The sequence below is a fragment of the Calonectris borealis genome, chromosome 1, assembly GCF_964195595.1.
Source record: "Calonectris borealis chromosome 1, bCalBor7.hap1.2, whole genome shotgun sequence".
Lineage (NCBI taxonomy): Eukaryota > Metazoa > Chordata > Aves > Procellariiformes > Procellariidae > Calonectris > Calonectris borealis.
This window is the reverse complement of record NC_134312.1, coordinates 200,989,848-201,003,299: the sequence shown is the minus strand read 5'-3', so window position 1 is coordinate 201,003,299 and position 13,452 is coordinate 200,989,848. Positions and strand designations below refer to the sequence as shown.

At 38.2% G+C, this 13,452-nt stretch overlaps 1 protein-coding gene across 14 annotated transcripts in view; it reads left to right on the top strand.

Moving 5' to 3' along the window:
* Positions 1-10,048, top strand: part of ZMYM2 (zinc finger MYM-type containing 2) — a 95,293-nt gene extending 85,245 nt beyond the window's left edge. For all 14 annotated transcript variants that reach the window (XM_075139962.1, XM_075139960.1, XM_075139958.1 and 11 more), the window contains 5 exons: positions 708-859; positions 4,882-4,996; positions 6,085-6,336; positions 6,697-6,817; positions 9,208-10,048. In XM_075139962.1, coding sequence (XP_074996063.1) covers positions 708-859; positions 4,882-4,996; positions 6,085-6,336; positions 6,697-6,817; positions 9,208-9,400 — 833 coding nt within the window. In that variant the 3' untranslated portion in view covers positions 9,401-10,048. The remainder of the gene's footprint in view (positions 1-707; positions 860-4,881; positions 4,997-6,084; positions 6,337-6,696; positions 6,818-9,207) is intronic.
* Positions 10,049-13,452: the final 3,404 nt, after the last annotated feature.

The following is a 13,452-nucleotide window of genomic DNA, read 5'->3' as shown; positions in this document are numbered from 1 at the left end:
TCACACTTCTCGTGCAAGCCAGGACAGCACCTTCCTGGCTCTTCTGACTTTCCATGACCATTTTGATTTTTTGTTTGCATCCTGTTTTTCCTCATACTATAACTTGCCTTGGAGTTCACACCTTTTCAGGACTTCTGGACTTCTAAATTGCAAGGGAGGGGCATCCTACTCTTTGTCCTGGAAAGAGATCCTCATCTGAGGTTGGCATTGCCTGGCTGTGGAGCTCTGACCAAGGTGGCCTTCGCTCCCGTGGAGCCTTGCTGCTCTTTCTGCAATGCTCCTCTCTGTGTACATTTGTACTGTGAGGGAAAAGGGGGATTGCTGCTACTCCTGCTGTTCTTCAGCTCCCACATGCGTCTTAGCACCCTTGCATTATGCTGTTGGATCTTTGGAAACTGCCATTTCCCCTGACAGTCTCCCTCTACAGCACTGCGTTCACTTCAGCATCTTGGGCCACTTCTGTGTCATCCTCAGCTGTGCATGACAGTACATTCATCAGTGGGTGATACTGCATTTGGTTAATTAGACTTTGGTAGCCTTGCTTATTTTAATATAGACATAACATTTGAACTAATTTAGGCTCATCCATTGGTTAGTGGAGAGGACATCAAGCCAGTTTCCCCCTCTCCAGTCCAAAAATAACCCATCCCACACCCACCATGTAATAATACTGTTGTATAATGTAACATTTTTTCTTTATTTTACAGCAAAGTCTGTGAAATTAAAAGAAGATCTATTATCACATACTTCAGCTGAGTTAAACTATGGGTTGACACATTTTGTCAATGAAATTCGAAGGCCAAATGGAGAGAACTATGCACCTGACAGCATCTATTATCTGTGTCTTGGGATTCAGGAGGTTAGTAGAGGCTGTAGAGATGGGAAGCAGAGCTGCTGATTTGACTCTAACCCATTTGAGTGGAAGAATGGAGATAATGTGGATGTATTGGCTAGGAGCTGTTCTTAATATAATGGCTATGATCTGGAACACAGAGAGGCTGCTGTGTAAATCACATCGTAGAAAGCTGTCTGTATAGAAAATGAGTTTGCAGATCCATCCTGAAAACTCAAATGTAAACTGGTATATTGTAATAACTTTAAGCTTCTTGCTGGGTTAAAGCAAGGAATTTGCATAAAATGACATAATTTTTCCAATGCTGTGCTTCATTTTATTTGCTAAAGATGGCTTAACGTAAAAGCCGAATGAAACAAGGAATAATCTTTAAAGGTTTACTAATTCAGTTACTTAGCGTAAAGTGGAAACAAGCTATTTGAAATGTCTTTTAGGAGAGTCTGATTTACTGAATATTGCAGACTGTGGGCAGTCAGGCTTTTTTTGTAGAGTGCAGGAAACTCTTCTAAATTTACTGTCTTACACACACATGCCCCAGCACCCAAATTGCAATTACATTGTATTTCAAACCAAAAGGGAGTCAGTTTAGATGTATTGTATGTGAAGGCAATAACATATTACTAGATAATTAGAAAAGCTATTCCACAGCTTGTCTTTTAAGCAGAGGATGTCTTAATTTTGGTACATAAGGCAAATTATAGATAAAATAAGCTGTGTTCAGAGCTGAGAACACAGAAGACTTCATTCAAGTTAAAAGGCAATAAAAATACATATGATGTGGAAAGCAAGCTGTTCACAGGCTTTGCAATCTTGCTTAAACTTTTTTTGTACTTAAGGTGGACTTGAATCAGATAACAAATCTTTTAATCAAAATCTTAAAATAAATAGTACTCCACTAATTTTTCTGTATTGAGAGTATGCAAAATTAAGGAGTTAGATAGTATCTTTCCCTCAAGGCTGAAATTTGAGAAGCGAGCATTCATTGTTTGGCATTTTAGTCAATATTGCTACGAAGCATGTTTCAAATTCAGCTAGCTTTCTGTGCTGCACTCTGCTGTCTCTATATCTTTCTGTTGAATTGAAAATACTCATTAAGCTGATAAACAATACATACAACGAGCTATGTGTTTATAAAATGGAACTCAACTAATATCTTTTCTCTTTTCACCTTTCTCTTTGTGCCTTTGACATTGTCTATCTTGTCTACTGTGAAAGCTAGTTATGTGTAAAACATTTTTTTTTTTTTTTAGCTCATCAGAACCAAAGTTTGTGTGGCACAACACAATTATCAAGAGCCCTAATACACATACACAATGCTGGAACATTAGAGGAACAACTTGTGGTCATGTTACTGTAGTTATTGTTTATACTTAGTGTCCAGTATTTAATTCAGGTGACGTTAACAGCCCCATTTCATTGGCCTAATTGTGCCACTGCTAGGAAGGTAGGAAGGTGTGCCTTGTTCTGAAGAGTTTGCATTTCACAAAGGCAGACAGCAAGTGAGGGACAGAAACATGTAAGCATGTGAGCTGCCAAGGGCTACAGCCAACATCTGTGTCCTAATGGCAAATTTTATGTATATGGGTATGTGTTACCCTTCTGAAGAAACGGGTTTAAACAAGTTAGTGGTACACTAAATGCAACGTAGTTGTCACAATGTGCAACAGAACTCCATTGGCTTCTAGTATTTTCTTAGTCCTTCTTTCCATCTGACAACCCTGACGTGTGTACTCCTGAAAGAGCATAAATTGTCTGCTACTGCCTAAAAGATACTGGATCTGTTTAACTCAGAAGGGGCTCAGAGGAGATTAAATGTTGCCGTTTAAGGATAAAGCCAAAGATCAGCAATATTTTGCTAACTTAGAGTAAGTTTCTCTTCAAAGGAAAAGAATGTGGAAGCTATAGGCTAGAAAAAGAGCACCTCCCCACTTCACCAGAATTACTGCACTCACTGTGGCAATGTATGGGCTCAGCTTGGAGCTTTTTCCTCCTGGGTGTAATATGGTTAGAGCACAGGGGAAGTGCTCAGGAGTCTTCAAGTCTTAAGTTGTTTTTTTGACTTTGTAAAAGAACTGTTTCTCTTAAAGGAAGCACTTGGAAAATCTGTTCCAGCAAACTAGTCCCAGAGTCAAACCAGAACATTTTCTCAGTTCAGGTTCATGTGCAGCTGAAATTGTTCTGCTTCCAGCCGGAAATAGTTCAATAATGGTTTTGATAACTCTGAAGTACTGGTCCTGAAAAATATCGCACTTAAAAGTAAAAATTGTTGCATGGTCAGGCAGGTATCTAGTGGAAAAGGTTCACCTAGAAGAAGGTGTTAGCCTGCCTCGCTCGCCTGCTGCATCGTGGCCTTCATTCTTTGTCCCAATACAGATTGGGGATTTTTTGTTTGGTTGGTTTTTTGCACGTGTAATAATGGGGTTGTTTGGGCAAAATTCAGGCTGATGGAGCTTGGCAGATGTTTGAAGGTGCTGTGGACAGTGATTCAGCCTGTTCTCCACTGTGGGACTCGGAGGCATGTTGGGTTCCTACCTGTTCTCTGCGGTTTCGATAAAGCTTATCTCAGGTGGAAAGGGCTTACGCTAATCCTGCCCCCTCTAGAGTTTGTGGAGTAGCAGAGCACGGTGCTATGGTGTGGAAATGGAGGTTTGCGGATATGTGTTGGGTATTGTGTAGCAGGGAAGGCTGCAACATGACATCTTTCTTCTGTAGACCCTGCAGTGCTAACGGTCCAGGGTGCTTCACAGGTTTCTACTGGGGATGTCAGGGTTTAGCCAAACGCTTACTCTGAACCAGGAAACAGAAATATTTTCAGTTGAGTTCTTACAGGCTTGTGTGGGAATTGGTTTTGAACCAGTTTTCAGTTCAATTTCAGTTTCACTGCCAGCTTTCAGTGTGAGTCTTTTAATGCAAACCAGAGAAAAAAGAAAATTCATGGAGGAAAAATATGCCAGGGAGCAGAGGGGCAAACCCCATGAAGCTTGTAGTAAGCTCTATTGTCTGGTTTAGAATTGCTTTACAAAATCAAAACGGATATATGTAGAAACAAGCACATTTTGGGGAATATTGCGCTTTGAAGAATTAGTTAAACATATCGTATAAAATAGTTATCTAAATAAAGACGTTGTGTTGGAGGCTTCTAGGAAGTGTATTCATTCATTTTTCCTTATTATAAAACCAAGTGCAAAGATAAGGATGTCAAGATATACTGAATCGCCTAGTATAAATGAGTGCTGTGTTTAATGTTATTTCAAGTATGTGTACAGAAATAGATGCTGTTTCCAGAAGTGAGTACATTTTTTTGTGTCTGTCACTTTTATTGTATTCACTAACAACAAGCTTGTTCACACAAAGATAACACAGAAGTGGAAAGTTTAAGAAGCCGATCCTCCGTTTCTTAGAAATGTCTCCAGAGAGGATAATGTCAAATACTAGTATAGCCCTCAGCCATTAATTCTTGGTAAAGGTTCAAAAGAGTTTCTGTTTGTAAGGTCAACAGGGTTAAGATAATTAGATTGCAGAATAGGCAGGCGCCTTGCACCATCCTGTCATTTTTCTTGCGCTGCTGCTTATCATTACCACAAATATATTGGGTTTTTTTCACTCCCAGTTCTGTGTTGAAGATGATTCTGTCAGTGTCCAGAGTTCACATTTAAAATGGCAGGTTCTTGCTAAATTTTTTTTTCTTTGAAGACCCAGGTGGAGGAAAAGATAAATTAGTTGTTTTGGTTTTTTTTTAAAATGATTTCCCATTCACTGAAAAAATGTTGCACATAAGAAATTTTAGAGAAAAATGTTAGAGTTGTAATTAATCTATGATTCATATCCAGTTAGAAATTTGCAACATACGTTGTATTGGAGGTAACTTTTAACTGCTAAATATTGGAAAAGTGTCATTGCTTTATTTGTAGATATATATAGATTGGGTTTTTTAAAAGTGCAAGCATTGTGCTGAAAAAGAACCCTGTAGCACAGGATTTGTTCCAATCTGGAATTGTAAATATTGTCTCTCTCTCTCTTTTCTGTAGTATTTATACGGAAGTAATCGAAACGACAACATATTTATTGATCCAATCTACCAGACGTTTGAACAGGAATTAAATAAAATCCTTAGAAGTTGGCAACCAAGCATACTTCCAGATGGTAATTTTCTTTTTGGTCATGTATGTTTTTCATCTCTTAATAGTTCTGTATTCTTAAGCATGTAGATATATACAAACATGTTATGCATTGCAATAGGAATTGATTAAAAATGATAAAGATCTCATCTAAGAGTTCAATTAAGACTGTACCTGTTCTTATTGTCTTGTTTCTTGGTAATCCATGCTGCAAGAGTTGATTTTGCCATTGCCTGTTAATCTTAAATTGACTCTCCATTCTTAGGAGAGAAAGTTAGAATAAGCAGCGGCTCTTCAACCTGTACTTTTTATGTGAGCTGAATTTATTTTTTGCCCATTTTTTTCCCAGATGGGAAGCAGGCAGACAGGCACTGGGCTATGTGTGGGTAGGGCTAACAAGCTACATATTTTAGTCTTTCTCATCTGGATTGGGAGGACTCTGCTATGGGCCTTCTGCTCAGGAGGATCGTCAGTTCATGGAGAAAACAGGAATTTTCCCCAGCAGATCGATGTTGGTGCTGAACTGCAGAACCCACTGTTCTTCCATCTTTCTTGCAATCCTCTCTTGAGTAAGGGCTTGTCCTTACCAGCCCCTTTCCTCTCTCTTCTTGAAACTGGCTTTTCTCTGTATAGCTCTGGAGAGTCTCTGTATAGGACCCTCCCTATACTCTGGTATGGTCCAGGAGTGCTTTCCAAGTGAGGTATCCATTAGCAATAAGAAAGAAGAAGGTATAGCCATTTGGAGGCCTTGCCTGGGCAGAATAAAATGAACTAAAAAATACGCTTTTTATGAAGGGATTAGGATTAGCCCCTTCAACATTTGTTTTTATGTAGTAACATAGGGAGCTGCATGTAAGCAATACTGTTGTAATTAAACAGAAATGTGTTCTATATGAAATTGCCTATACTAATATTTCCCATTGACTGTCTCTTCCTGAAACAGTGTCTGTGTCTTTAAGAGGTGGTTTTGGGGGTGTGGACATATAATTAAATACGATTATTAGAGGCTTCTGTCATGAGCATTTTGTTAAATTTTACCGGACTGGATTCTTTTGCACCTGGGCAGTTTATGGGCTAATCCATTGTATTTTCTCTGATACTCTTTTTTTGAAGGATCAATATTCTCTCGAGTTGAAGAAGATTACCTTTGGAGGATTAAACAGCTAGGATCACATTCACCGGTTGCTCTTCTGAATACTCTGTTCTACTTTAACACTAAATATTTTGGCCTGAAAACAGTGGAGCAGCACTTAAGACTTTCTTTTGGCACTGTTTTTAGACAGTGGAAAAAAAATCCTCTAACAATGGAAAGCAAAGCTTGTCTTCGATATCAAGTGTCTTCCCTGTGCAGAGCTGATAGTGAAGGTACTATGGCAGTTCCAAAATAAGTATTGCAGGAGCATCCAACACTGTGCTCCTCTGAGGGACATCTGGGCACCTTGCCGGGAGCCAGAGGTCTGCCTCGGCTCCTGGATCTTTAATCGGAGTGTGTGGTCCGTGGAGACTAGAGGGTCTCTGCGTTAAAGATCCCTTTGAGCCCACTGGTCTCAATGCTAAATGCTGCGACTTTGTTGTGGCTGTAGGTTGCATTTCCAGTTTGCAGATGTGCATAGCTGTGGTGATTGCGTTGCAGTGCTTAGTGGGCTGCCCACTCTGGGGTGTTAACTGAAAAATGTAAAATAACTTCAAGTTATGGCTTAGATGTTGTTGATTTTCTTCTTAAAGATAAAATTACTACTGGAAAAAGGAAACATGAAGATGATGAACCAGTATTTGAACAAATTGAAAACACATCTGATCCAGCCAGATGCCCTGTGAAAATGTTTGAGTGCTATCTATCTAAAAGGTAAGTATGGTTCGGGGTAATACAGAAGTGGTCTAGAGTAGACCAGTTACAAAAGGGAAATGGTTTGATGCAATATGAAATATGCTCAAACAGAGGGAATGGATTGAGATCTTCTGAAAAATAGCTAAATGAAAGCATTGAAATCTCCAGTTCTGTATCTGGACAAGACGTGCAGAAAGTGTGGGAGCAGCAGAGTACTTCAGTGTTAATTGTCAAGGACTCTATCTGGGAGTGACAGTATGATTCAATTTTCTTACTGGGAAACACCCAATGTCTCTGCAGAGAATTACCAGCAAGGAATCTGGTAGGTTTTGCTACTGAGGGTTTCATTTGTGAGGTCCCTGTCTCTTCAGTAAGGATTGGATTGAGACAATGGATTTGCTTGATGTTAAGTTACCAGGAATTTGAAATGTAGATGCTGTTGAGATACCTAGTTTGAAAGCATGTTTAAAATATTTTGTAGTAGAAAAAAATACTACTGACCATAACCCAGCATTTAGAAATAGCTTGTTTCCTTCCAATCTGCACAGAAATTAAAAAGAAAAGCTTAGGCAACTCTAACAAAAAAAAAAAAATTAGCAGCTAAGTGTTTTGGAAGTGTTTGAAAACAGAATTTCATGGGAAATGCTTTTCTTTAGTTGGAACAGCCATTCAAGCGACTGATTTTAATGGAGATTTTATGTAACTCTAAGTGAAATATAGGCTAGTGACACCAAAGAAATAAAATCACATTGTATATACAACACCATAAATCAAGTGAAGTATGAGACACAACATGTGTTAGGAAACAGCATCTTATTCTTAAAAGTGAAGAAAGAGCTTAGGGACAATGTAGGCAGAAGAGCAAGTATGTGATGTGATAGAGAGAAACTTGTAGAGAGTAATTTGTGGTCTGTTAATGCAAGCACCTGCTTTTCATAAACTCAGTTAATTCTGATTGTTGCAGGGTTTTTTTTTTTGCCTTCACACTATCCATTGTCATGGTTTGGAGAGGGTATATCGTTAACAGTTGAAGCTGGATTTTTGAACTGAGTTATACAGCCAGTAGCGGGGAGAGAACGAATAATTTATCTTTCTTTAGAAACATCTCAACTTTGGGGAAATGAATGCACTTAAACCCATTTGGAGCATCGTTTATGGTGTGTTTTCAAGTCCTGCTGTCTTACAGATATTGGTCACCGTTGCTGACTAGACAGCAGACTGCTTCTCCTGGTTCCACTTCTAATAACATATACCTTGCATCTTTGATGAAATAATTTTAATAAAATATTTAACACTTTAAAAGCTATTGTAAAATTTAAGGTAATGCCAGCTGTTTGAAATATAGTTCGTAATCAGTGGACAGTTGCAGCTGAAATTTCAGGATCCTCTCTTTCACAGCTATGAGCACTATATTATTGCTTGTTCCTATAAAAATACTGGCTTGTCAAAAAAGTAGGAAGGGAGTTAAAATATTTAAACTATTAGAATATTTTAAACTATTGTATTTTGACTTCTTATGTGACTCTTAATCTGATTTATGTGAGAGTAGAACAAGCCAACATTCACCCCAGCAGGTGAAGAGCAATACCTGAAACTTTTGTCAGCTAGTTTGGGAAGACAAGCTGGTAAAAATTCTTATTTTTACCAAACAAACATGAAATACAGTTGACCTCTGAAGTCTGCAGTATTTATGAAGGAGGGAGCATGGGTGGGCACTTGTACATGCAGAATTGAAAATTATTTTCTGAGACTTGCCTAAATGAACAGAATGCTAGAATTTCTTTGAGGGGTCTTCTCCAGTGGCTTAGAGGATTTGTCTGAGCTGGATCAAGCATGTATATGAACTCCAAAGTATAGCAGGTCATGAATTAAAAGATTTTAAGACTTATAGTGACCAATCCTTTAAGTAAAATAGGAGGAGGGGGAATTTTAGCTTGTTGTATTTCTGTGCATCTCTCAGAACTACCATCCTTGACTTTCAGAGGAACCCCAGGCTCTGTATTCAGAGATCGCTGCATCAGGCAGCGGTGCAAGCAATTACTGATGTCAAAGTTGGGCCTCTTTGCAAATCTGTCAATCAGGGGTTCCTAAATACATAGAAAGTACTTTCTGGTTTAGCAAGTCCTGGGGCTGCAAATTTTTGAAAGCTGGAAGAGTCTATGGTCTCCTGAACGCTTGCTCAGTCCCAGCCTTTTGGCCGCTCTGAGAATGCGGGACTGGCTGGGCTTGGGCCAGACCCGACACGGCTCCTTCTAGGAACAAGACCACATTTCTCCCTGTTAATCTTCTTTTTGTAACTTGCCGAAGTACAGTTAGAGTTTTGTTTACGTAGGATGTCAGAAGTGCTAACGTACTGTTTTGTCCCGTGAGGCTGTTTTTCTTACCCCTCTTGTCTTCCCCCCTTGTAGCCCACAGAATCTGAATCAGAGGACGGACATGTTCTATCTGCAACCAGAGTGCTCTGTCTCCGCAGAGAGTCCCATCTGGTACACTGCCACTTCACTGGACCGCAACACTTTGGAAAATATGCTCGTACGGGTTCTTTTAGTAAAAGATATTTATGATAAAGACAATTATGAACTGGATGAAGACATAGATTAAAATAAACTTCCAAAAACTGTCAAGAAAACAAACAGCATTAGATATAGTCATGCTGCTAGACCTTTACTATGGAAAACATTTCAAGTTTACCCTTTGTTTTATGAGTTTTGTAGCAGTGTGTACCCTCACCTGGGTATTACCATGTAAATAGTCTGTGAGTGAAAGTTTCCATTATTCTGCGTAGTGGTTTTAGGATACATAACAAACACATTTCAGATTCTTTTTTTATTATTTATTTGATTAGGTATGTTTGTAACTTTTTACATTGCAAAATATGAATGAGAATGTGCCATGTGTAATTTTTTTTTTCCCTTGTAGTAAGAGACATCCATATTGCACAACTCTGCTGTTGGAAGCTCCCTTGAAAGGAGGCTCTTTTAATGGGTTCTTAAACCAGATGGTTGTGTATGGGTAGCACTACTAAAGTTTAGAACTTGCTGTGTCTTTCAGAATTTTTAAATAAATTGTAAACTAATAGGTTTTTTACTTTTTAGTTACTGAAGCCTTATAAGGTTATGTAGAGAGATTCCATCTTATGTACCAAAAATAGACAAAAGAGAATGCTGTCAATATTGATGTACTGTAATGTGAATCTATTCTGGTGAAAACATTTTTTTGTTGCCCTTATTAAAACCTTAGTGTCCTTTCCTTATTTGTGACTCTCTCTCAATTGCCCCTACAAATAAAATATATATATATATATATGAAAATAAATGAATTTAAGCTTAAAGCATGTGGTCATCAGACATGTATTTTGTAAAAGCCAAAACCAAAACCCCCTCAAAAAAAAAAAAAAAAGGAAAAAAAGAAAGAGAAAAGAAATGTCTGATGACAATGCTATATAATTCTTTTCCATCTTCACTTTTCTGACCATAAATGCTGGTACCTCATATTACTGTAAATGTCCTTTGTAGCCTTAGCAAAAGGGATTTTAATGCTATATTACATAAAGTAATATGGTATGCTAAATTTTTAACTTTTGTTTGTCCTTGCATTGCTGTATTTAAATACAGTCAATACTTGACTATGGGTGGGAAAATTCTTTTAACTAATGCCTCCATTCAAAAGCCATATGGGACGTGAAGTTGCAGAAAGTTGAAAGATAATTTTTTTGAAGAAGAGTCCTTTTGTTTGTTCTATATCCTTTCATTGTGTTTACTTTGCATAAGGAGTCTGATTTCCAGATACACGTTTAGCTGCTTAAATTTTGTTACTTGCTCTTGTTTAACTGATGCGAGCAATATGGTGGTTCATGCAATGGTTTTGCTATTGTACTGAAAAAAATGTAGTAGAATATTCTACTATAAAATAGTTATAAGTTTGGCTCTCCTAAATGACATTAAGCATCTGTTGAGAGGAATCATCTACTAAAGGGGAAACTTTCTATGTATATATATATTACCACCTTAGGATTTATTTCTTGCAAGGGCTGCATGGCGCTTTCATTTTCCTTAGCTTAAAAGAATGCACATAGGGACGCCTCTTTCTATATAGAGAAATAAAGCTTCAGTTGCTTTGTTTTGTTAAGCAAGTTTATTTAAATTTCTGCTATTCTTGTGTGTCCGTGAGTATGTATTAACTTTAGATATACCACTATTTCAAAAGTACATGTTTAATTTTTCATTTTTTTTCTGGTGGCTCTATCCTTCCTGTGAAATCAAGAAATGCTACGCAGCAACAGTCAATAGATCACTAACAGCTTCAATGCTCTTTTCCCTTTGTGAGTGAGTACATAAGAACTTAGTTCATTAACGCTTGTTTTTTTATGGCAACAGCCATAAAATATGCCCATGATACATAAAAGTGATAAAATCAGAAATTGTAATCATGGTTTTGTTCTGGCCTCTCCAGTTGAACATCTGACTTGACCATAAGTTAAATTTTATGTATGGGAATCATCGTTGCTAATTACCTGCCTAAAATACATCATGTGCTTAACTTGAAATACTTCATTTAAACATACATTTCATTTTTTTGATAAATAGCAATAAGGATCACTTGTAGCCCCTTCTCTATAGTGCAGGCTTCAAGTACTTCAGCAGGGGCTTTAATCACTCCCTGTTTAGGACAGTGTTTAACTACAAACACACTTCTGTAAGACTACAAACTTTTAATGTGGAGCTTAAAATACCCTAAATCAGGACTAAAGTTGTTATGTGCGTGTTGAGTGTTTTGTCTTAAACAGAGTTTAAATTCTTGTTCTCAAAATCAGATTACATCTATTTCTGAAATAACAAGGTCAGTTTTTAATAGGGCATGCTGTACAACAGATGTGCGTTTTCAGTGTCATTAGAAAACAATGAATGCTCCCTGCAGTTTATCAGAAATCACATTATTATCCTAAATTCCTCCCATTTTCTACCCAAGATTCACCTACCGTATCAGTAAAAATATTCAAGTTAGGTTTTGAAATAGAAATTTTTACACACAGATCCATGTTGGAAATACAAAGATGGTTGCCAAGAAAATAACTTTTATTCCAGAAGATGGAGCTATTCCATCATCAGCAATAATGTTTTTGAAGTGTTTATTGTGTTTAGATCGAACGTTGTAAGCTGCTGAGATATTGCGGTCAAGAATGCATCATGGCTCAATGTATGCATTTTATTCCTAAATTTGAATGGTGATGCAAAATGCAATAAAAGACCTTAGTTTTGAAAAAATAAAGACATGCAATTTTATAATAATTAGGAGTTCAGGGCAAATACATTTTCTTTTTCTTTGTAGGAACTGTCAGCAGCTGGACCGGAATTAAGTTGGTGTCATTGAGTTACCTGCAGGTTGCTGTGCAGGAAAACGTATGATGCCCTGTTCTACACAGAGCTTCCAAGTAATGATACGTATCAGGAACTTGCCCTCGCCTTCCACCTTACGAGGGTGTGAAGTGGCAACCTGGCGGGTCCGGCCTTCCCTGTGAGCTCTGGCACAGCTCACCTGAGAAATGCAGCGTGGGGACTGCACCGCGCTGTCCGCGCGGAGCCCCGCAGATGGTGCTGGCAATGCAGTCCAGGCTAGACAGGATTTTCCTAACTCCTCAAATCATGCCAGCGTGTGCTCTGCATCTCCTCAGTTTGAGATCTAGTTTTGAACAATTCGCAGGTGAAGTAGTAGCCTCAAGATCCTAAGAAAATTAGATGGCAAATTGCATACAAAATATAGTGCAGTCTGAGAAACAGTGAAAAATTCATGCAGTTTTCAGAACAGAAATTTGCTTTGTTAGTCATCTTTTTTTCTATAAATAATTGTGTGCAGTCATTGAGGAAAATGCAGCTTTTTGTAATTACTGAACTAAGCATAAATTGTGACAGTTAATTTTTATTGAACAAAAGGTTGTGGTTGTGGAGTAATTTCAATATGTACAATATTAATTATCTTTAAAATGCTCACAGTGTGACTCTATAATGCAGCAAAATTTGTTTTCTTAGTATCTAGGACTTTGGCCTGTGAGAGGCTGTGTGAATAGGTGGGAAAACAGGAGAGGTGGCTCATAAACCTTACAGTCCCAAAAGGAGGAGATCTGTGGGATGGAAGAGAAAAGGCATGAGTGATGGTAGGCACTCACACCCCATTTCTATTTTTGCTGACCTTTTTTATTATATAGAAGTGTTTTTTTCTGTTGTGCTTTCCCATTTTTGTCTCTTACTGTTAGGAAGGGCAGTTAAATATTTCAATTTCCATTTTTGTAAACATTCACTTTTCAGTTCGTTACACTCCTGTTGTGCGTTATGTGATACGCATTACATGTAAGACGGAATGTAAGACGGAATGTGATGCAGAGTACGTGGAGTGGGAGCTTTTTGATTCCTCTTGGACTGAGCGTGGGGGCTCTGAATGCAACTGAAATTCAAAGTGGTTTAGGGCCAGGAAGTTATCAAGATTTAAAAGGGTGTTAGGCCGTCATATGTGACTCTTCAGGTTATAATGGCAAATGCTAACGATGCTTTGGACGCACTGAAGGTTGAGTTACCCTTTGTTTAGGGTTAGAGCGAAGCCGTAGGGTTTGTGTGAGGGGTCTGAATGTGGCCGCAGCGCTGGAGACGCTGTCCCCAAGG